At 40.0% G+C, this 21,306-nt stretch overlaps 1 protein-coding gene across 7 annotated transcripts in view; it reads right to left on the bottom strand.

The window, feature by feature from the left end:
- Positions 1–21,306, bottom strand: part of kiaa0753 (KIAA0753 ortholog) — a 58,418-nt gene that overhangs the window by 32,368 nt on the left and 4,744 nt on the right. For all 7 annotated transcript variants that reach the window (XM_068010375.1, XM_068010376.1, XM_068010369.1 and 4 more), the window contains 5 exons: positions 20,053–20,647; positions 14,117–14,223; positions 13,275–13,337; positions 6,556–6,777; positions 311–521 (listed from right to left, as the gene is read on the bottom strand). In XM_068010375.1, coding sequence (XP_067866476.1) covers positions 311–521; positions 6,556–6,777; positions 13,275–13,337; positions 14,117–14,223; positions 20,053–20,647 — 1,198 coding nt within the window. The remainder of the gene's footprint in view (positions 1–310; positions 522–6,555; positions 6,778–13,274; positions 13,338–14,116; positions 14,224–20,052; positions 20,648–21,306) is intronic.

Here is a 21,306-nt window from a genome sequence, read left to right as displayed (position 1 = left end):
GAGGGTATCACGATCAAACTGCATAATGTTCTGGTCAGACCATACCTTGAGTCCCAATTTTGGTCATGATTAGGATTCATTACAATTATCTTTTTACCAAGAAAAGTAGCATAATTTAGTTCTGCTAATATTAGGTGAAAGTTTGCATTTACATTTCAAACACAAATACCACTTCAGAAGAGGTGACTTGTTAATTTATGTAACAAGCAATTATCCATAGCACTAACATTAAATTTCACCTCTTTTCTCAATGTTATTGTCTCATCAGTGTTGGAAGGAATTTTTTTTTTCAAGGAACTCTCTGACTTACCAATCTGCAGTGTCTTAAGAGGAGGCAACTGCTTTAATGTACATGAAACATTGTCCTTTGTGATGGGCGACTTTTGTGCTCTTTCAGCAGAACGGCTTCTGTGTCTACCTAAGGATCGTTTTCTGTTCGGTGGAGAAACACTTCGGGCTCTCTGTGGCAATTGATTTGATTTCTTTTGAGCAAGTTGCTTTCCAAGCAGTGAATCCAGGTCCTGATAAATCCACAAAATAAAACATCTTTGGTCTCTGAAATAAAACTTTATAATCCTTCATGGATTTCTTTCCCCTTCCTTCAAATTCGAGGTCTCCCCAAACTACAGATATCCCTTGTTACAGTGGGCAGCGGGCCTCCTTGTAGATTTCTGCCCTCTGTGACCAAACACTAGGAGATGCATAACAGTAAGCTGTAATGATTCCTTTTTTTAATATTCTCTCTCCAAGATGGAGTTATGTAAATTATGGGAGGAATCTGAAGTGTGAGTACATGTCCTACTAGTCAATGAAGCAACATATGGAAGTTCAAAGCACTTAGCTATTCTACTTATTGACTTTCACACTTCATCACATCATTCATAAGGTCTTCAATTTTAAATGCCTGTTTTAATGTTTTTGGTCAGCTTTAGTGCCAATACAACTGTTACCGCTGACATCAATATTCCTTGTTGATCATACCCAAAGATGATCTTCAGGTTGCTTTTACAGATGAGGCAAACATGCCCTTAAACAAGAGCAAAATACTGCGGATGCTGGAAATTTGAAAAAACAACAGAAAATGGTGGAAATACTCAGCAGGTCTGGCAGCAGCTGTGGGGAGAGAAACAGAGATAACATTCCAGGTCAATGACCTTTCATCAGAACTGGGAAAAGTTAGAAATGTAATAGGCTTTGAACGTGTAAAAGGTGGGGAGGGTCCAAGGAAAAACAAAAAAAGAGAAGGTCCGCGATAGGGCAGAAAACAGGAGAAATTAAAATGACAAAAGAGTTAGTCATGCAGGACAAGAAAAGACACAAAAACAAAAAATGTGCCCGGAGCAGGTGTGAATGGCAGAATGAACAGCTGCCATCTGAAAGCAAAAGCAAGAGAAAAAACAAGGATAGACCAAAAAGAAAAACAAAACGGGGATGGAGATTATAGTCTGAAATTGTTGAACTCAATGTTGAGTCCAGAAGGCTATAAAGTGCCTAAATTGAAAGATGAGGTGCTGTTCCTCAAGCTTACGTTGAGTTTCATTGGAACACTGCAGTAGGCCAAGGATAGAGGTCAGCATGAGAGCAAGGTGGAGAATTAAAGAGACAGGCGACTAGTAGCTCAGGGTCATGCTTGTGGACTCAACGGAGGTGTTCCGCAAAGTGGTCACCCAATCTGCTTTTGTTCTCCCCAATGTAGAGCAGACTGCATTGAGAATAGAGAAGGCAGTATACTAAATTGAAAGTACACATAAATCACTTTCACCTGGAAAGAGTGCTGGGGCCTTGGATAGTGAGGGGAAAAGGAGGTGAAAGAGGTGTTGCATCTCCTGTACTTGCATAGAGAGATGCAATGGAAGCGGAAGGGCTGCTGGGGGTGGAGGGTGATTGAGGAGTGGACTGAGATGTCAGGGAGGGAATAGTCCCTTCGGAATGCTGAAAGGGGAGAGGAAGATGTGTTTGGTGGTGGCATCATGCTGAAGGTGGCAAAAATAGAGGAGGATAATCCATTAAATATGGAGGTTGGAGAGGTAGAAGGTGAGGATAAGGGGAACCCGGTCATGAGTCTGGGAGGGAGGGAGAAGGGATGAGAGCAGAAGTGTGAGAAATGGAGCAGACATGGTTGACGGCCCTGTCGACCATGGTAGGAGGTGGGGGTGGGGATATCCTTGGTTGAGGAAAAGAGAAGACATTTCAGAAGTGCTGGTATGAAAGGTTGCATCATCAGAACAGATCTGACAGACAGATAAATGGGGAAAATGGAATGGAGTCCTTACAGGAAGCAGGGGTGTGAGGTAGTGTAGTCGAGGCAGCTGTAGGAGTGATTGGGCGTGAATATTTGTTGATAGACTATCCTGAGCAACGGAGACAGAAAAGTTGCGGAACGGAAGAGTCACGGATGGACCATGAGAAGGTGAGAGAAGGGTGGGAATTGGAAGCAAAGTTGAAGAAGTTTTCCCAGTTCAGGGAGAGAGCAGAAAGCAGCACGGACATGGTCATCAATGTACTGGAAAAAGTAGTGAGGGAGGGGCCGCCCCAAAAGGACCGGAACAAGGAAGGTTCCACATGTCCCACAAAAGGGCAGGCATAGCTAGGACCCACAGCAACTAGTTTTATTTGGAGGAAGTGAGTGGAGTTGAAGGAGAATTTGTTCAATGGGAGAACAAGTTCAGCCAGGCAAAGGAGAGTAGTGGTGAATGGAGGCTGGTTGGGCCTCCGTTCCAGGAAGAAGCGGAAAGCCCTAAGACCATCCTGGTGGAGGTTAGAGTTGTAGAGAGACTCAACATCCATGGTGAAGAGGACACAGTTAGGGCCAGGAAACTGGCAACTATGAAAGTGATGGAGGGCATTTTTACAACTTCATAAAACGTCCTTAACACTTGCAGCGGACATGGCGTCAATGCTATTTTCTTAAACAGTGGATGTTAAAACTATATTGGTTGGTCAAACTATTAGAAGTATGATCCTCACTGCTTATGAAGCTTCCGCATTACTGTGTATATGCAAGTCTTTGATTGACAACTTTGCCATTTGGGCTTAATCACAGCTTCTCTGGTTGGAACATTTGTAAGTCAGAGTTGTAACTGCTACCTAACAGTCAGGTGAAAATAAAGGAAGTGTTTAGTGGTTTTAGTGCCTTATCAGATGGAATCCATTAACCAAGACAAATGGCCAATTTCACAAGAAGACGTCTTCCCCCAAATGGCCCTCTTTGCCCCAATATTTCAAAACCTCAATGCATAAAACATTAGGGGATTTACCAAGTGAAGAACTGATTGAAGTGCCCAAAATAGCCAGCGCACTTAAGTTATAAGCTGTGCTTTTGCAATTGCTGAAATGTTAGTGCTATTTTCCCAAGTACAAGTGATTTTGTTCACACTTTGGTTGGTTGATGAGGATGATCGGTTATGTGAATACTATGTTGGTTTGCTTGGTTTATTCCATTTTGATTTGTATAACTGTTGAAGTTGTATAAATTGCCTCTTTTCTTACTCCTTATTTCTCTTTCTGTACCCGATTTGACATTGAGTTCACCCAGAGGATTGAGAGCCATAAAACAGCAGGTGGGCTTATTTAGTTGGGGAGCGGAAGTCAATATGTCTGAAGAGAATTGCCCTGTCGTTGTTAGCAATATGAATCATTCATGTAGGTACAGGATCAAAGATTCTGTTTTGAAAGCTAGAAGTTAAATTAGTTTAAATTGCTATCTGGGATATCCCAGATGCACAACATTACTATGGAGATAATTATGCAGGGAAATGCCTTTTGGCCTGGTGTTTTATCTCTGGGATTGCTCACAGGAAAGTCAGTTGGTATTTGGAAGCAGCTGGACCCAGTAGCAAAGGGCTATCAGGAGCCAAGTGTGCTTTCTGATTTGAAGCCACTACGCAAGGATGCGAGTGAGGCCCTTGCTCAGGCTGGGGAAATCCAAATTTTTGAGGTATTGAAGTAGGGTTGGAGGATTCGCCTAGCTGGTTGCTAGAGTGAGAACCCCCAAGAAACACCTCACCTCGGAAGATAGCTGGGAAACCAAGGAGAATAGGAGTGAATTCCTGAGAGCTGTGGTATGCCTTGGATTGGTCCCAGGAGAAGTGAATGAACCTTCAGGATCCTGTAAAGTACAGGGGAACTCTTGGGTGGAAGTAAAAGTCAAACAGGGAGCGGTGTGTTGTGATTTAAAGTTTAAAGTACAAGACCTGATATGTGGTTGAGATTTTGGCTTTAAAATATAAGTGATTACAAATTGTTGAGTTAAGTTAGTAGTGCTTGCTTTGTTTAACTCTTGTAAAGTATTTCTTGTTTAAAATGTGAAATCTTGTGGCATAATTCTTTCAGCAATAACAGTTCAAATTTCTTTTTAAAAAGGTTCTCTAATGGGATAACAAAATATAAAAAGTGGGTGGACAATAAAAAAAAAAAATTGAGGGGACAAATAAGATTTGGGGTTTAAAATCGAGAGGGATTAAATACAACAAAGTTCATGATGACTGTACTAAACGATGCTCAAGCTGCATATAGAAACATAGAATGATTACAGCACAGATGGAGGTAATTCAGCCCGTCCTCTACATGCTGGCTCTCTGTAACTTAGCTAGTCCCATTCCTAGGTTTCCCCATAACCCTGCAAATGTTCACTCTTCAGATAATTATACAATTCCCTTTAGAGAGACCAGATTAAATTTGCTTCCACCACACTCAGGTAGTGCATTCCAGATCCTAAACACTAACTGCATAAAAAACGTTTTCCTCATGTAGTTTTTTTTTTAAACCATTCACCATCGGTGTCGTCTGGTTCTTGACCCTTCCACCAATGACAACAGCTTCTCCCTATCTACTCTGTCCAGACCACTCATGTTTTTGAACACCTCGATCAAATTTTCTCTCAACCTTCTCTTCTCCAAGGAGAACAACCCCAGCCTCTCCAATCTATCCACACAACTGAAGTCCCTCATGCAAGGAGCCATTCTTGTTATTCTTCTCTGCACCCCCTCCAATGCCTTCACATCCTTCCTAAGTGTGGTGCCCAGAATTGAACACAATACTCCAGTTGAGGATGAACAAGTGTTTTATAAAAGTTCATCATATCTTCTTGCTTTTGTACTCTATGCCACTATTTTTAAAAAGTCGAGGATCCTGTATGCCTTATTAACTGCTTTCTCAACCTGCCCTGCCACTTTCAACATTTATGCACATATATCCCCAGCTCGCTCTGTTCCTGCACCCTCTTTAGAATTGTACCCTTTATTTTATATTGCCTCTCCACATTCTTCCTCCCAAAATTAATCACTTCACACTTCTCTGCATTCAATTTCATCTGCCACATGCCCACCCATTTCACTAGCCTTTTTATGTCCTCGAAGTCCATCACTACCATCCTCACAGTTCACAAGACTTCCAAGCTTTGAGTCATCTGAAAATTTTGAAATTGTGCCCAGCACACCCAAGTCTAGGACATTTACGTAGACCAAGAAAAGCTGTAGTCCTAATACCGACCCATGGGGAACCCCACCATATACCTTCCACCAGTCTGAAAAACAACCACTTGCTACTACTCCCATCACTCAGCCAACTTTGTATCCACACTGCCCTTGTCCCTTTTATTCCATGGGCTTTAAGTGTGCTGACAAGCCAGTTATGTGACACCTTATCAAATGCTTTTTGGGAGTTCATGTACACCAACTGCATTACCCTCATCAACCCTCTCTGTTATCTCATCAAAAAACTCAATCAAGTTAGTGGAACAGGATTTGCCTTTAACAAATCTGTGCTGGCTTTCCTTAATCAATCCACATTTGGCTAAGTGACTGTTAATTCTGTCCGAGATTATCATTTCTAAAAGCTGCAATACGGTGTGAAATTTTGAGCTCCATGCAATATGAACGATACAAGATATGAGAAAGTATAATATAAAATTAACCAAAGGTAACAGAGATGATAGGTCTAAGATATAAAAAAGGTTCAAGAAATTAAAGCTGAATTCCATTACATTGAGAAGACAAAGGGGAGAATTAGGCTAATTTCCATTGGTTGATAAATTGAAGACAAAATGGCACACTCTCAAGAATAGCGCTAGATACTAAAGGGGGTGGATTAGAAAAAAACCTCTGCAAGGCAAGAATTATTCGGAAGACTTTGCAACAAGTGGCAATTAATGCAAATCAATTAACTGAATTACAGTATTCAAAAAATTAAAGAACATAAAAAGGGCATGGGGAGAGCAGAAGATAGGATTTCATAAAATCAGTCCAAGAAAACAAATTCACGCAGGTAAAAAAAAAACCATGAGGTTTGGTGGACAAAGTTGTTAATACTCTCCATGTAGCAGCAGTAAGCTGAGTATTTTACAGCAACAAATGAAGTAAATAAGAGAAGTTGAGCTCGCACATAGCCATTGGAAGGGAAGGAAAAATGGCTGCCCATTGCATCTCTGTTTTTGGTGTTTTACGAGTTCGCAAACTCTAAGGTGCCCAGTTATACAGGCACTCAATTTCAAACTTCATGTCAGTGCTTTAATAACACAGCACCTCAACAGTTCTCAAGTTTTTACTCAAGACTTACCTCAACTTGCTGCAGGATATTAATAATGGTTTCTGGTATAGAAGAGTCCATGTTACTTTGCATTCGGGCAGAGCAAAGGGAAAGCCGTCGAATTAACTGACCCAGCTCCTTGTAGTAGGTAGGAATCTGTTGCTCTGGTTGTCCAGAAAGCTGACCAACAAACATCTGTAATGCACGGACAGCTCCTCTGTGCGCAGCTGCTAACCGAGACATGGCTCGAGACTGAAACATAAAAATTGCAATAATAGTTGCAAAGACATTTCTGTAAAAAAAAAAATGAAGTCATTAATTTTACGCTAGATAGAATCATTGTATAATAATCCATTGTAATGACCGAGTGAGGAAGGGGTCTCAAGCTCCCCTTTTGCCCCTTTCCTGGTTTGGCTGTAACAGGGTTTATCTTTCAAAACAGTGTTCTTAGCTTACCACATCAGTGAGTCCTTGTTCACCACTCTCTAATTGTAACTGTAAATGAGCCAGACAGGTTTTCTTGGGTTTAAACAAGAAAGATATACGTTTATTAGCCTTATCACGCTAACTCAGTTACTAAAATACATGTCACAACCTTGTTAGCATGCATACGAGATAAACACATACAAATAGATACAGACGGGGAGAAAGAATTGGGCGGGGGTGTGGTTAAAGTAGGGAATAAATGGAGTTCAGTTACTGTCTTTTGTTTTTACTGTAAAGTCCTTGGTTGAAGTTCTAGCTGGGGCCCAGTGCACACTTTCGGACTTGCTTCTCTAATACCAGAAGGCCAAAGAGAGGTTTCAATTGTCTTCTCGGTGGTTGCCTGTAAAATTCTGTGGTCTTGAGGCTTAAACTGCCACCGTGGCTTTCCTGGGACTATACTGGAGAGAGGGACAGAGAGAGAGAGGTGCTTTCTCCTTTGAGTTCAGTTGCAGTCTCCAAAAAACCTTTCTGTGATGCACAATTCAAACATTCCCCAGTCTGGCCAGCAGGTAAGTCATGTGACCATCTTTGTTTGAAACAGCATCTTCTGGGACGGTTGTTGGATTTCAAAACTCTCCAGTCACACTGTGTGGAGTTTTGGCTCTTACACCGACAAAGCATGTTGATCATGATTGCCCCGACCAATCTTGTTAATTGAATCAGTGAGCACTCCCATTGTCTCTCAGAATGCAAATGTACAACCATGCTTTCAACTTTTCAACTCTGTGGTTTTTTTTTAATATAAAACAAGTTATGGGCAATGTCCAGTAAAAAGGGTTCAAGTAGTGTTCCATATGACAAAAATTTATAGGTTTCTATTTTGCAGGTGTAATTTCCGTCACACCTTCACCTCTCGCCGAATGAAATGCGACATTACGGGAGCATTTCATTATAAATCAGAAGGAAGAGAAAATACAGGAAAGCACATGCAATTCTCTCCTTCATTCAGAAATATTAAAATTATTACAGCCTGTCTTTCCTTGTAGCAGTGCTGCTTTAAACTGCCCATTATCCCTGAGGTGGGTCTGAGATAGTTATGTGTTGCCCAAGGGGTTTAAAGTTTCTTCACTATGAGGCTTCAATACATTGGGAATGGTCATCCCAATAAACATGCGATTTTTGGGGAGGTTTGAGGTTTGCACATTTCCATGATTGTCCAGGGTGCCTTTGTTCCTGTTGGGATCTACAAGGGGATGGTTAGATTTAATTAGCATTGGTTTGGAGCTCTGATCATGAGGGTCGGCAGTTGGTGGATCCACTCTAACCTCATTTTCAGTGCTCTGGTGAGTCATGCAAGTGCTGCTCACTTCAGGGTATTGTTGGTTCCCTTTTCTCCTGACTGTGGGGGTGAATTCTTTGCTAATCTTCCTTTTGTCCTCTGGGACATTCCTGCTTGCAGGTATTTGTCCAGATTCTACTGCACATTGTGGCACTTTGACTAGATGAGGCATCACCCTCACTGTTTCTCTGCCCTCGAGGACTTTTTTGTCCCCGTCTGTTTCTGCAAATGCTGTTAGCAACCCTGGTAGGGTGCTTTGGTTGTCTGCATTTACATAGGAGGATGTGGGGTCTTGTTTTTCCAACATTTTGGGGTTGGCTGACTGGATAGTACGGGTTTTCATTTGAGAATCCTCCCAAATCTCCTTTAACCTGTACTCTTTGTCCCTTTTTTCCCCCTTTTGTTCTCAGCAGGGGTCCCTCACAATTTACCAGCCCTCTGCTTGAGTGTCCTCCAAACGCCAGTACAGGGATTTGGGGTGCAAATTTCACTGCAGGTTGGGGCTTCCCCTCAACCTGGCACATGTGGCAACTCCTACAGTACTCCACCACACCTTGTGTAGTTTTGATCAGGCAAACTGCTGCCTTATGCGGGCGTTTGTTTTTCGTATACCGAAATGTACAGCCATTGTCAACTCATGAGCCATTCTTAATATTTTTCCGGTACCTCTGCAGCACCACTGTCCGCTCTTTGTCCTCAGGCATGTGAGGAGAACTCCAGTTCCTTATCAGTACCTCATTCTTTAGATAGTAGTAATCAGGGACTCACTCTGCTTCAATTTCAGTCTGGGCAGCCTGGGCTAACTCTCTCAATACTGGGTTGGCTCGCTGAGCCTCAGCTAGGGAAGATCCGTTTAATCCATTCCCTAGGTCCTCTAACTTTTCAAAGAAAGTTTCAGACAGACTGACCACATGGTCCTCTGTAGTGCCAATTCAGTCTCCTCTGGGGGAGCTGGTTTGGCCATGGCCTGATTTGTTACACATTCAGGGGAACTGCAGGGGACCGTCTCCTGCCACTGCCCTGTCTCTCTGGCCTCTTCGGTCTCTCTTTCACTACTGGGGAAGCCACCACCTTTGCCCCCGCCAGATTATTACCTAGGAGCAGGTCAACCCCGTCCACAGGCAAACGAGGGACAATCCCCAAGGTCACCGGTCCCGAAACTAGGTCAAACTTCAAATGCACCCAGTGTAAAGGTATGGGCATACACTGCCCTCCAATACCATTCACCACCACTCTGGTATTTACTGCACTCTCTGGGGGGAAAGGTCATAACTTTTCCCAGCAAAGGGGATCGAGTGGCCCCTGTAACCCTCAGTATATGGGCTTGCTTGCCCCACTCGAGAGGTATAGGGTTGCTCTCCCTTCAGATACAAAGTCCTGATAACCTTCAGGGATCCTAATAAATTTTCCTGCATCAACTGCAGCATTTTTTCTGGAACATACTGCTGCTGCAGTTAAAGCAACAGCCTGCTTGGCTGCGCTTTCAATTAGGGTCCCTTCTCCTGCACGGAGCAGGTGTGCCCTGATTAACCCTACCGGCTTTCCTCGTAGTTTCCAGCAGTCAGCTCTTAGATGACCTGCCTTATTACAATGGAAGCACACAGGTCTCACTCCTACTTACAGTACTATCCTTTTTGACTGGAGGGGGGCCCCCTGCATGTCCAAATTTTCTTTCTCTCTCAGGACTACTTGGGCTCTTATCATCTTCCCACCCTTTGTCCTTTTCGGATTTGTGGGGGTGACTAGGAAAGGTTTTCCCCTGGGGAACCGACTTGTAGATTAGAGCAAACTCATCAGCGAGAACTGCAGCTTGCCTCGCTCTAGGTACTCTTTGTTCCTCCAAATGGGTCTTTATGGAGAGGGGAGAGGGTTTTTAAATTCCTCGAGGAGAATTACCTCTCGAGGTTTTCATAGCTGGGCTGTACTTTAAGAGCCCTGAATCACTGGTCAACAGCCAGCTGCTTACTTCTCTCAACCTCCAATTAAGTTTAATCAGCTTGCTTCTGGAGGGTTTGGAACTTCTGGCAGTAGGCTTCAGGTACTAGCTCATATGCCCCGAGGACAGCATTTTTAGTCAGTTCACAATTTAATGAACTCTCATCTGGCAACAGGAAGTAAACCTCATGGACTTTTCTTGTTAGCTTGCTTTCTAGCAGTAGTGTTCAACTCTCGGCCAGCCATTTTAACTGTCTGGCAAGTTTTTCAAAAGTTACAAAAAATGCTTCCACGTCTCCCTCATTGAACTTTGGCATCAATTGGGAAAATTTTAAATTCAGCAAATAGCCCTACATTACTTGTATTCTCCGTACTGGCAAGGCTTTCACTGGGATTACTCTTTCGTCCCCCTAGCTAACTCAAGCTGCTTCAACTCCCTTTCCTCCTGTTCCTTCCGCCGTCAATTCAGTCCCTTCACTCCGTAGATCGCTTAACATATCACTTTAGCTTTCCAAATTAAAGAAAACCACAGCCGAATTGAACCATCTATTAACCCCCAAATGAGGCGAACCAAATCAGGTGTCTTTAGATCAACAAATTAACTGATTAGAAAAAACTACATTCTTAAACACCAAGATAAAAACATTAAAAAAATAGAAAAAACAAAGTCCTTGCAGATTTACGCTCCTTCCAAAATGGAATCTTCCCAATGGAGAAACAGTCCAAGCTTGCTTGAAGTCTTCGCAGTTGTCCGATGGGGGAAAAAAGGTTCTTCAATAGGTCAGTAGTCCAGTTCAGCAGTTGAAGTGTTGCTCTTTTTCTTCTCCAGCGATGAACACAGCAATTACAGTTAATTGGTTATTCTCTTTTAAGAAATTAATCTGGCTTGAAGCTTCTTTAAAATTTTGAGAGCGTATAATAAACAGGGTTTAAATAGACAGAGGGAGAGCTCTCCTATTTCCTTCAATACATTCTGGCAGAACAGTCTGTGTGTCTCTCAAAAGCCAGTCTTTCAGCTAGTTTCAAAAGTTAATCACAACATTATATATCCTGTTCTCGGTCTCTGATTGGCTGTATCCGGGGCAACCAAGATGCACTTTCTGAAGCTGGCTGTCTTAAAGACACGCCGCATACTACCCGGGGAAAAAAAATCATGACACAGGGTTTATCTTTCAGAAGAGTGTTTTAGCTTACCACATCAGTGAGTCCTTGCTCACTGCTCTCTAATTGCAATTGCAAATGAGCCTCACACTAACTCTAACACGGTTAAAGTTACTAAAATTTGCGACCCAACCAAGCTAGCATGCATATGAGATAAACACACACAAAATAGATACAGAGGGGGAGAAAGAATTAGATGGGGGGGTTGGGGGAATGAGCAGGGTTGGCAATAAATGAAAATCAGTTACTGCCTTTTGTTTTTGCTGTAAAGCTCTTGGTTGAAATTCAGGTCTTTGAGTTCTCGCTGGGGCCCAGTGCACACTTTCAAACTTGCTTCTCTGGAACCAGAAGGCCAAAGAGAGGTTTCTCTTATGTTCTTGGTGATCGCATGTAAAGTTCTGTAGTCATGAGCCTTATGCTGCCACTGTGGCTTTCCTGAGACTTTGCTGGAGAGAGACAGAGAGAAAGAGAGGTGCTTTCTCCTTTGAGTTCAGGTGCAGTCTCCCAAAAACCTGTGAGGCACAATTCAAACAGTCCCCAGTCTGGCCAGCAGGTAAGTCATGTGACCATCTCTTTGAAACAGCATCTTCAGGGAGGGTTGTTGGATTTCAAAGCTCTCCAGTTACACTTGGTGGGGTGTGGAGTTCTGGCTCTTACACAAAGAATGTTGATTATCATGATTGCCCAGATCGATCTTGTTAATTGAATCAGTGAGCACTCCCATTGTCTCTCAGAATGCAAATGTGCAACCATGTTTTCAGCTGCTCAACTCTGTGGGGTTTTTAAAACAAGTTATGTGCAATGTCCAGTAAAAAGGGTTCAAGTAGTGTTCCATATGACAAAATTAATATGTTTCCATTTGGCAGGTGTGATTTCCATCACACCATGCTTTTGATAAAGATGGACTAATGTGAAACTTAATATTTATATTGACATTGCCCAAGGAATTAATAAAAGCTGCACTAGTTTTTGACTCAATTTGCCAAATGTTGCTGCAGAAGGACATCTCATTAGATCTACCCTTGCACATTTAGGTTTTTAAGTTTTTTGCATGGTGAGCTGATAATATTGCATCGAGGGAAAGAGGGCATCTGCGACCCAAGTGAACAGGTCAGGCAACTAAATATTTCCTTAATCAATCAGATTGGAGGACTGCAAAATTAATAGTGCAAGGACAAGAAGGAAGTGCAAATTAGAGTGGGCGAATTCAATGTCAAATCAGGTACAGAAAGAGAAATAAGGAGAGGAAAAGAAAAATTGAATCGCGAGAGAAAGGGTGTCAATTTTTTTTTTACATTTTTAAATCCACAACAATTAAAACCTAAAGGATTAAGACTTTTAATAGTTAATTTTCAGTGTCAGAGAGGTTGACTAGCAATAGTTAACATGTTAAGAGTACTTATAGACTGGAATGGACAAGACTCAACTTTCTGGGGTGAGTTGATACCTACCATATAAATACAGCAACTTCATGCCATTCAATAAATTTCAATAGTTAGTCAGGCAGCAAGGTGCTGTATTTGCAAAGCTAATGGTAGAGCAGCACAATTTGAACAGCATCTTTTGTTTATTTGAGTTTAACCACATTTCTGCCCTCTAGCCTCAAGCTGCTGTACAGTTTACATAAATAAATGGCGAGCGCCATTAGCCTCACTCATTTTGAAAAAATCTGGGCAACATATTCCACCTGTCAGATCCCAGCAATAATCTAATAAGGTCTATAAAAGTTGACCGTAATCCTGAAATAAAGAGAAACTAACTACTTTACAAAAATTTACATCTCATTTTGAGAGCAAATACAGAACATGTTAATCTTTACCAGAAAAAATATCCACTTCCATCAAGGTCACATATTTGTGAACAAAATCTAAACATTTAATTTTCTTACCTTTTTGGTATGTTTTATTTTATGTGGACTTTGTTTTTCTATCTCTTCCTGTATTTCATTTACCTTAATTAAATAATAAAGATAAGCATAAGGTCAAGAGAAACAATTGCCATGGTCAGACTAAAAAAAAATTATGTTCCATTACCATGATTTCTAAGTAGCTGAAGAAAAAATATTTGGTTACAGAACACACCAACTGCTAGATCTTCATGAAACATTTAAATCACAAAAATACATTTTATCTAAACTACTGTATTTCAAAATGTGTTCTGTGATTTGTATAAAGACTATTCTATCCAGTGCATTCATTAAGCTCCTTTTTCAACTGCTACTCATTTCAATTTCCAATAAAACTTCAACATCAAACACATTAAATTGATATAAAGTTAGGATCTGCCATGCAAGCTGCCTTTTTTTCAGCGAGTTGAAGCAGAAGTTGCTGTACAAGTGAATAGATCATATAAGTAAAAAAAAACACCTTATTTTATAAAAAGGAGCCATGACAGGCTCTACAGTAAATGCTCTGTGACCAACATGCAAAATCTAACTTGGGGAAAAGTTCAAATGCTGTAATTACAAGTCATAAAATCATCAGAATGTTGGTTAATATTTGAAGGTCAGCAGCCAATTCATTAACTATTTTTGCAGATTACCCAAAGAAAGAACATATATTATACCAAGCCATTTCTGTATTTGCAAGTGGCAAATTCTTGCTCCTTGCTGATATCTCATTCTCCATATTAATAAATTTTCCAATTACTGTGTCACCAGGATTTGATCTGTAATGGAAAAACTGACTGCAATCAACTATATACTTAATAGCGTTTAATCTCAGTTCTCACTTGCTGCTGCAAAACATACAGCATCCTTGCTGAGCGAGCGGCCTGCTCCTGTCTTTTTATCTGCATTCTGCGCTCTTCATCAGGATCCAGGACATCCACAGATTTCTCTAACAAAAAGAAACAAATCTTGTGTATAATACATTACCAAGGTGATCTAACAACAGTGAAATGATTTTCCTGTTTATGAAAAATGTAACATTATTTAAAGAGGTGCTTTATTTTTGGAATTATGCCAGATGAGAAAGAGAAGGAAGAGTCAGTCTGCAAACCGTGAACTGCTAACAATGGTTAAGTGAAAATAAGGGGTCAGACTTTGCTATCGGCAGTGAATGAACAACGCTAGTCATTGGTTGTATTTGCACAGTGATTTTTTATGGGATTTTATACTGGAAATTACTATATTTAGAAAGTCATTTCAGCCTTTACAGGGAATCTGGGATCTGTATGAACAGGACAAGCAACTGTGTTATCTCCTTAACCAGACTAAAGAATCATTAATAAGCAGTGCAGAGTCTGAACCGGGGAGTGTCAGAACATTTATTCAATGTCAAATCAGGTAGAGAAAGTTAAAAGAGGAAGGGAAAAAAGATGGGATTAAGAGAGTGATGGAGAGACAGAAAGCAAGTTATTAAAATGTATTTTTTTATTTTTTTAAACTCTCCAACAATAATTAAAATCTGAACTAATGAGACACTTGCAAAAGTTAATTTTCAGTGCCAGAAAGGTTGTTTAGAAGTGCTTAAGACTTAATATGCTGTCAAAAATTTACTTACACTGGAATGGACAAAGCCTAATTTTTTTCTTGCAACTTTAGTGAGTATATATCACACAAGTACAGCAATTTCACACCATTCCATGTGTTTCAATGCAGAGTCTCTCAGCAGTATAGCACAGCTTCTGGAGGAGCAAGGGTAACTAGAACAGCAACATCCTGATTTCTGTGGTTCAACTGCACGTGTGGTTGCTGGAAGTTTCTGGCTGATTTACACTTTAATAGCAATGAGTGTCATTAGCCTCACCATTATTTCTACAGCAAAATCCGGTCCAGACAGATCTAAGTTCAACAAGGCAGAAATAAGTACTCAAGTTCTCAACTATAGGGAAATCACTCCACAGAATGATACACATTTGTAACACACAAAAAGGCCATTAAGACCATTATGTCTACGGTAGCTCTCTGATAAAGCAAGCTGTTCTAGGAAGTTTGTTGTCATGCAAGAATAGTAACAGATACTTAAAATTAGTACTGTATTCCAAAAAGGTACACCTGATTCATTTGATTTCCCCTTGCAAAAAATGGTTATAGAAGTTATCCTGAGCTGGAGAGCACAATTTTTATTTTAAATTCTATCCGTAATTTCATCAATAATTCAATTTTACAGTAGGAGCATTATCCACCACTATCACTGAAAGCATTTTAATAATTTAGAATATAGAAACATTTTAACTGGATCTCAAGGCAACTGTTAAATATTTCAAAGACCCGCTATGAAACATTGATTTCTAAGTTACTATTAGTTGCAACATATCCTGCAGCAACAAAATGTAATAATCCGAAGTACAACATACCAAAAATACCTCATCCACAAGTTAAGATAATTATTAATGGCAGCAATATAGTGCACAATGGATGAACACTTAAAGGTACAATTGATTATTTCACAATTGTCTACATCAATCCTAACAATCAGATAGAACAGGTTGGTTCAAATTGGGTGTACAATAATAATGATTAAGGCTACAACATATACATTTACCCATCTGCCTGTCCCAAAAATAGATGAATCTTGGATTGCTGTCTGATCTTTGTTATTCATGGGTAAATTTCTTGTTTGAAGGAATTATTAAACAAAATTTTAATGTTAATGATGAATGCTTACATCGGTATACAATAAATATAAATATCAGATTAAAATCCCTCCCCTCTTCTGCTGCAAGACTCCCATGTAAAATTGGTTTAGGAAGTTTAAGGACCATATTCCTTAAAGGCACAGGAATGCAGATTTGATGCAAATTGGTTATCTGAGTGCATACAAATATAGCTGATGAGATAAATGGAAAATTTAGTACTGGTACAATACTGCATGCAAATGTTCAAATACATTTGTAGATAGTAGGGGTGATGCAACAAAAAATCATTTCAGATTGTATTTGGTTCTGCTATACCCGACTTAAGGCTGTTTGACGATGGATTTGCGTTTCATAAAAATACCCAGCGTTGGTTCCCTCATCTTCAGGAGCATACATAGACAAGCATTTTATTCATTCTCTCAATGAACTGATATTAATTTTTAATGCTATGTTTACATTTCTACAGTTTAAATATAAATTGGACCATCTCAGATACTCCCAACATACTGATTAATCATAGAATAATGACAGTACAGAAGGCGGCCATTCGACTAGTTGAGCCCATGCCAGCTCTCAGCAAGAGCAACTTAGCGAAACCCACTCCCCTGCCCTTTCCTCTTGGCCCTGCCAAATTTTCCCCTTCAGATGCTTATCCAATTTCCTTTAGAAAGCCACAATTGAATCCACCACCTTTTTAGGCTGTGTACTGCAGATTCCAACCATCGCTGCGTAAACATATTTTTCCTCATGTCGCTTTGATTCTTTTGTCAATCATATTAAATCTGTGTCCCCTGCTTCTTGACCCTTCCACCAATCAGAACAGTTTCTGTCTATTGAAACCCCTTGTGATTTTGAACACCTCTATCAAATCTCCTCTCAACCTTCTCTTCTCAAAAGGAAAACAACCAATCTATCCACCTAACTGAAGTCCCTCATTCCTGGAACCATTTTCATAAATCTTTTCTGCACCCTCTCTAAAGCAATCACATCCTTCCTAAAATGTGATACCCAAAATTGGACAATACTCCAATTGAGGCAGAACCAGTGTTTTATAAAGGTTTTTCATACCTTCCTTGCTTTTGTACTCCATGCCTCTATTCATAAAGCCCAGGATCCTGCATACCTTATTAACCGCTTTCTCAACCTGCCCTGCCACTTTCAATATTTGTACACATATACACCCAGCTCTGTGTTCCTGCACCCTCTTTAGAATTATACCCTTGAGTTTATATTGCCTCTCCACATTCTGCCTACCAAAATATATCACTTCACACTTCCCTGCATTAAATTTAATCTGCCACATATCCACCCATTCCACTAGCCTGTTTAAGTCTTCATGAAGTCTATTACTATCCTCCTCACAGTCCACAATACTTCCAAGTTTTGTGTCATCTGCTAATTTTGAAATTGTGCCCAAAGTCTAGGTCATTAACATAGATCATGAAAAGCAGTGGTCCAAGTTCCATTGTATCCCTTCCATCAGTACAAAAAACAACCGTTCACCACTAATCTCTGGTTCCTCTCACACAGCCAACTTTGTATCTATGCTGCTACTGACCCTTTTATTCCATGGACTTTAACAATGCTGGCAAGCCAGTCATCTAGCACTCCATCAAACGCCTTTTGGAAGTGCATATATACCACATCAGCCGCATCACCCTCATCAACTCTCTCCGCTACTTTATTTAAAAAATTCAATCAGGTTAGTTGAACAGGATTTGCCTTTAACAAATCTGTGCTGGCTTTTCTTAATTAATCCACACTTGCCCAAGTGACTATTGATGATCTGGGACAAAACGGTTTCTAAAAACTTTCCCACCACCAAAGTGAAATTGATTGGCTTGTAGTTGCTGGGTTTATCCTTACAACCTTTTTTAAAAAAGGGTGCAACATTTGCAATTCTACAGTCCTCTGGCACCACCCCTGTTTCTAAGGAGGATTGGAAGATTATGGCCAGTACATTCACAATTTTCACCCTTACTTCCCTCAGCATCCTCTGATGTGTCCCATCCAGTCCTGATGAGCTATCAACTTTAAATACGGCCACAGCCTTTCTAATACCTCCTCGATCAATTTTTAGTACATCCATTATCTCAGCTACCTCCTCTTTCACTGACTTTGGCAGCATCTTCTTAGTAAAGACAGATGCAAAGTACTCACATAGTACCTCAGCCATGCCCTCTGCCTCTATGCGTAGATCCCCTCTTTGGTCCCTAATCAGCCCCACTCCTCCTCTTACTACCGTTTTATTAAATCTCATCAAATATTTACCAAACAAACTGAAGTTTGATGTTTCAAATTTTAAAAATTGATCTTTCCATTACACCATAGATCCAAAACAATTAAAAAGCCATATCAAATTTAAAAGGAAAAAAATGCATCTGCAAGAAGACTTTACTCAACTATTCACTTAAATAAATATTGCACTAAACTGGTTACTGCAATTCCAAAACATTCATTGCACTATGATTTCTGAACAGGGTTCAGACAAAATGTTGTAACAAAATGAGCCATTTTTATTCTATCTAAAAAAGTGCACCTGTAACAAAACCTAGATAGTTTTCACCATGCAAAAGGCATTTTTCCAGTTACATTATGCATTCATCCAAGGAGTAACAGTTAACATCTTTTCAGATGAAAATCACTCAACTTGGAGAAGGACATCATCCTCCGAGAGGAAGGCGAGGCAATCAGCTCATCCATACCAGCATATAATGCTGAGGTCATATAACTTCTGGAACCATTGCTAATTACAAATGGATATAGACTTCAGACTATTCAATCCAGTAGCTAGCTAAAGAGTTTAATCCCAAATTATCACCAATTTACATCAATCTCAGACACTGATCTCAACTGCAATCTATAATCAGCAAACTATTAATGCTGAATTACTACAACATTAGTGAACTGCCTTTGAAAAATCCTATTTATTTTGTCAGTTAACCCTAACTTACTGATTATTTGCAGCCTGTTTATGGAATGGGCTCCTAAGAAGCAGAAAATGTTGATTAATTTGCTTTGGAATTAGATAGATTTCTTTCAGAAAATGCTTTAGGATACAGTATATGAGTAATTTGAAACATGACATACAGTAAGTGTAGAATACCTGGGAGAGACATGTGACTTTGGACCTTATAGTTCCCAAAGCTTTCACCACTTGTAGTTTTCTTTGCCTCATGTCTGGGTCTGTTGCAAACTAATTGAGATACTGATTGCCATGATCAGTCAATAACTCCATTGTTGCTATATCATGCAAGTACCAGGATGGTAGAAGGTGAACTAGATGGACCTTTGGTCTTTTTTCATCTAACAATTCCTATGTTACTATGCTGTTAACTATGATTCTAAGATTAATAACTAATTCTTATTTCATGACTTTTGTTGTCTATGTGCCTCTTTGATAAGTGGCAAAAAAGGGTTAATTAATTCATTCAGTAGCATAAATGCTAATACAACTGGTTGATTAAAGCAGCTCAATGAATCAAAGTTAGGCACCGGCATGTGTGATAAACCCAGAAGTTCCTTGATGAGGAGTCACGGTGAAGGGGTTAAGAATTCATTACAATGCAGTATGAAGGGGCCTCATATAAAGATTAAATCCATGCCTTCATTAATTTGAATGTCTTGGGTTGCTGATAGTTAACAGATTCTGATTTATAAATCATCCACTATTAGGCTTAACACGAAAAATAGTCTTTTTTGAAAATTCAAGCCCACAAAATTTGAACAGGCCAAACTAGCAAACAAAAAATATGTGGGATAGATGTGGGACTAATCATGGCAATCAATCTCTCAATTAGTTTGCAACAGACCCAGAATAAGGTGAAGAAAACTACAAGTGGTGGAAAGCTTTAGGAACCACCAAGTCCAAAGTTACATGTCTCTCCCAAGTGTTCTACACTTACTCTAAGGTCAGGAGCCATGCATGGCCCTTGGGTCATGGTTTGTTCCAAGAATATGCTTCTCAACAATTCAAATAGCAAAATGGATGCAAGTTAAAAAATTTCCAGTTTACAACAGAGCCTTATGTTATGCAATATCACCAATTACATAACTAATTTGATATAAAAGAAAAGATTTTATACCTTTCTTGGAAAGTTCCTCAATTTTCTGAAAGTACTTGCCAAGCTCTGTTCTCAACCTACGGATCTCTTCAGCAGTTTTATTGCCCTGGCTATGGCAATTCAGATCTGGGCCTGGGTCATGTGTTGGTGGTGAATCAGAGCGGGCAAGCCTAGCTTGCCTTTGGTCAGAGGTGTAAACATAAACTCTGGCACCAGACTTTGTAATCCCCTCTTTTGAGGCTTGGTTCCTTTGGTGTCTCGGTTTTGTAAGGCTCTCTGCTTTCAGCCGATTCTTGATGCATGCAGTATTCTCAGAAGATTTCCCCTTCACTCGACTAACACATTTTGAAGTTTCTGATTGATCTTGTTCAAGTTTACATAAGTAATCCTTCACTTGCTCTTCCAGATGCCTTTTTCTTAGATCCCGCTTTGCCATCCGAACAGCCATATTCAGTCTGTCTTCAGATACAGTTGAAAATTGCACAGAACTCTGGACAACATCCTGAACGTGTGGCTCACAAGGCTGACGTAGCTTTTCAATTACAATTGGACGAGGGTCCGTGAATGTCACAGCCAGGTTGGATACAGTACTTTGTATATCTTTATTGAATTTTAACTTTAAAAAAAAAGAAAAGCCTTAGCTATGAGCACATTTTATTCTCCTGTTGACATTTTCATTTAATTATAATTAAAGAAACATACACTAATGCCTTTTCCCTCTCCCCACCCAACAGTTTTCCCCAGTAATGGGGGTAGCAAAAAGCTTGCTTCAACAATACTCCTCATAAATAGCCAATAGGTGTACCAGGTCAGTCTGAATAACTTGCCACCCAAATCTCTCCTTCAACATGAGGGAAGTGTCGATCATCAGCTCACTTTTGACGGGAAAAATCAGAGTAATGCATCGTTCATGGCTCTGTGGCTCACACTGCTTTATTCCACCAATACATGGCACCACTTCTGAGCAACTTATCTGTCATAAATCAATAGTGATATTTAACAGAACCAGTTTCTCTTTGCACAAAGATAGTGGTCCTTAAAGCAGCAATTAATCACAGAAAGACTTATTAAGCAAAGGGGAACAATTTCTCCACAGAAAGGAGTGGATACTCGCTGCAAATGGAAAATTAAATTTTTGAAATATAAAGTTGTTCAAAATTTGCAGTTTCCTTTTAATGGTAAATTCTACACTAAAATAAATGTTTATGCCTTCACTACTATCTTTAAATTATTACTGCATGATACTTAACTGTGAATGCAGGACATTGATAGCTG

This window comes from Heterodontus francisci, chromosome 30 (genome assembly GCF_036365525.1).
Source record: "Heterodontus francisci isolate sHetFra1 chromosome 30, sHetFra1.hap1, whole genome shotgun sequence".
Taxonomy (NCBI): domain Eukaryota; kingdom Metazoa; phylum Chordata; class Chondrichthyes; order Heterodontiformes; family Heterodontidae; genus Heterodontus; species Heterodontus francisci.
The sequence above is the reverse complement of the archived record's forward strand: the minus strand, read 5'-3'. Positions and strand labels throughout refer to the sequence as shown.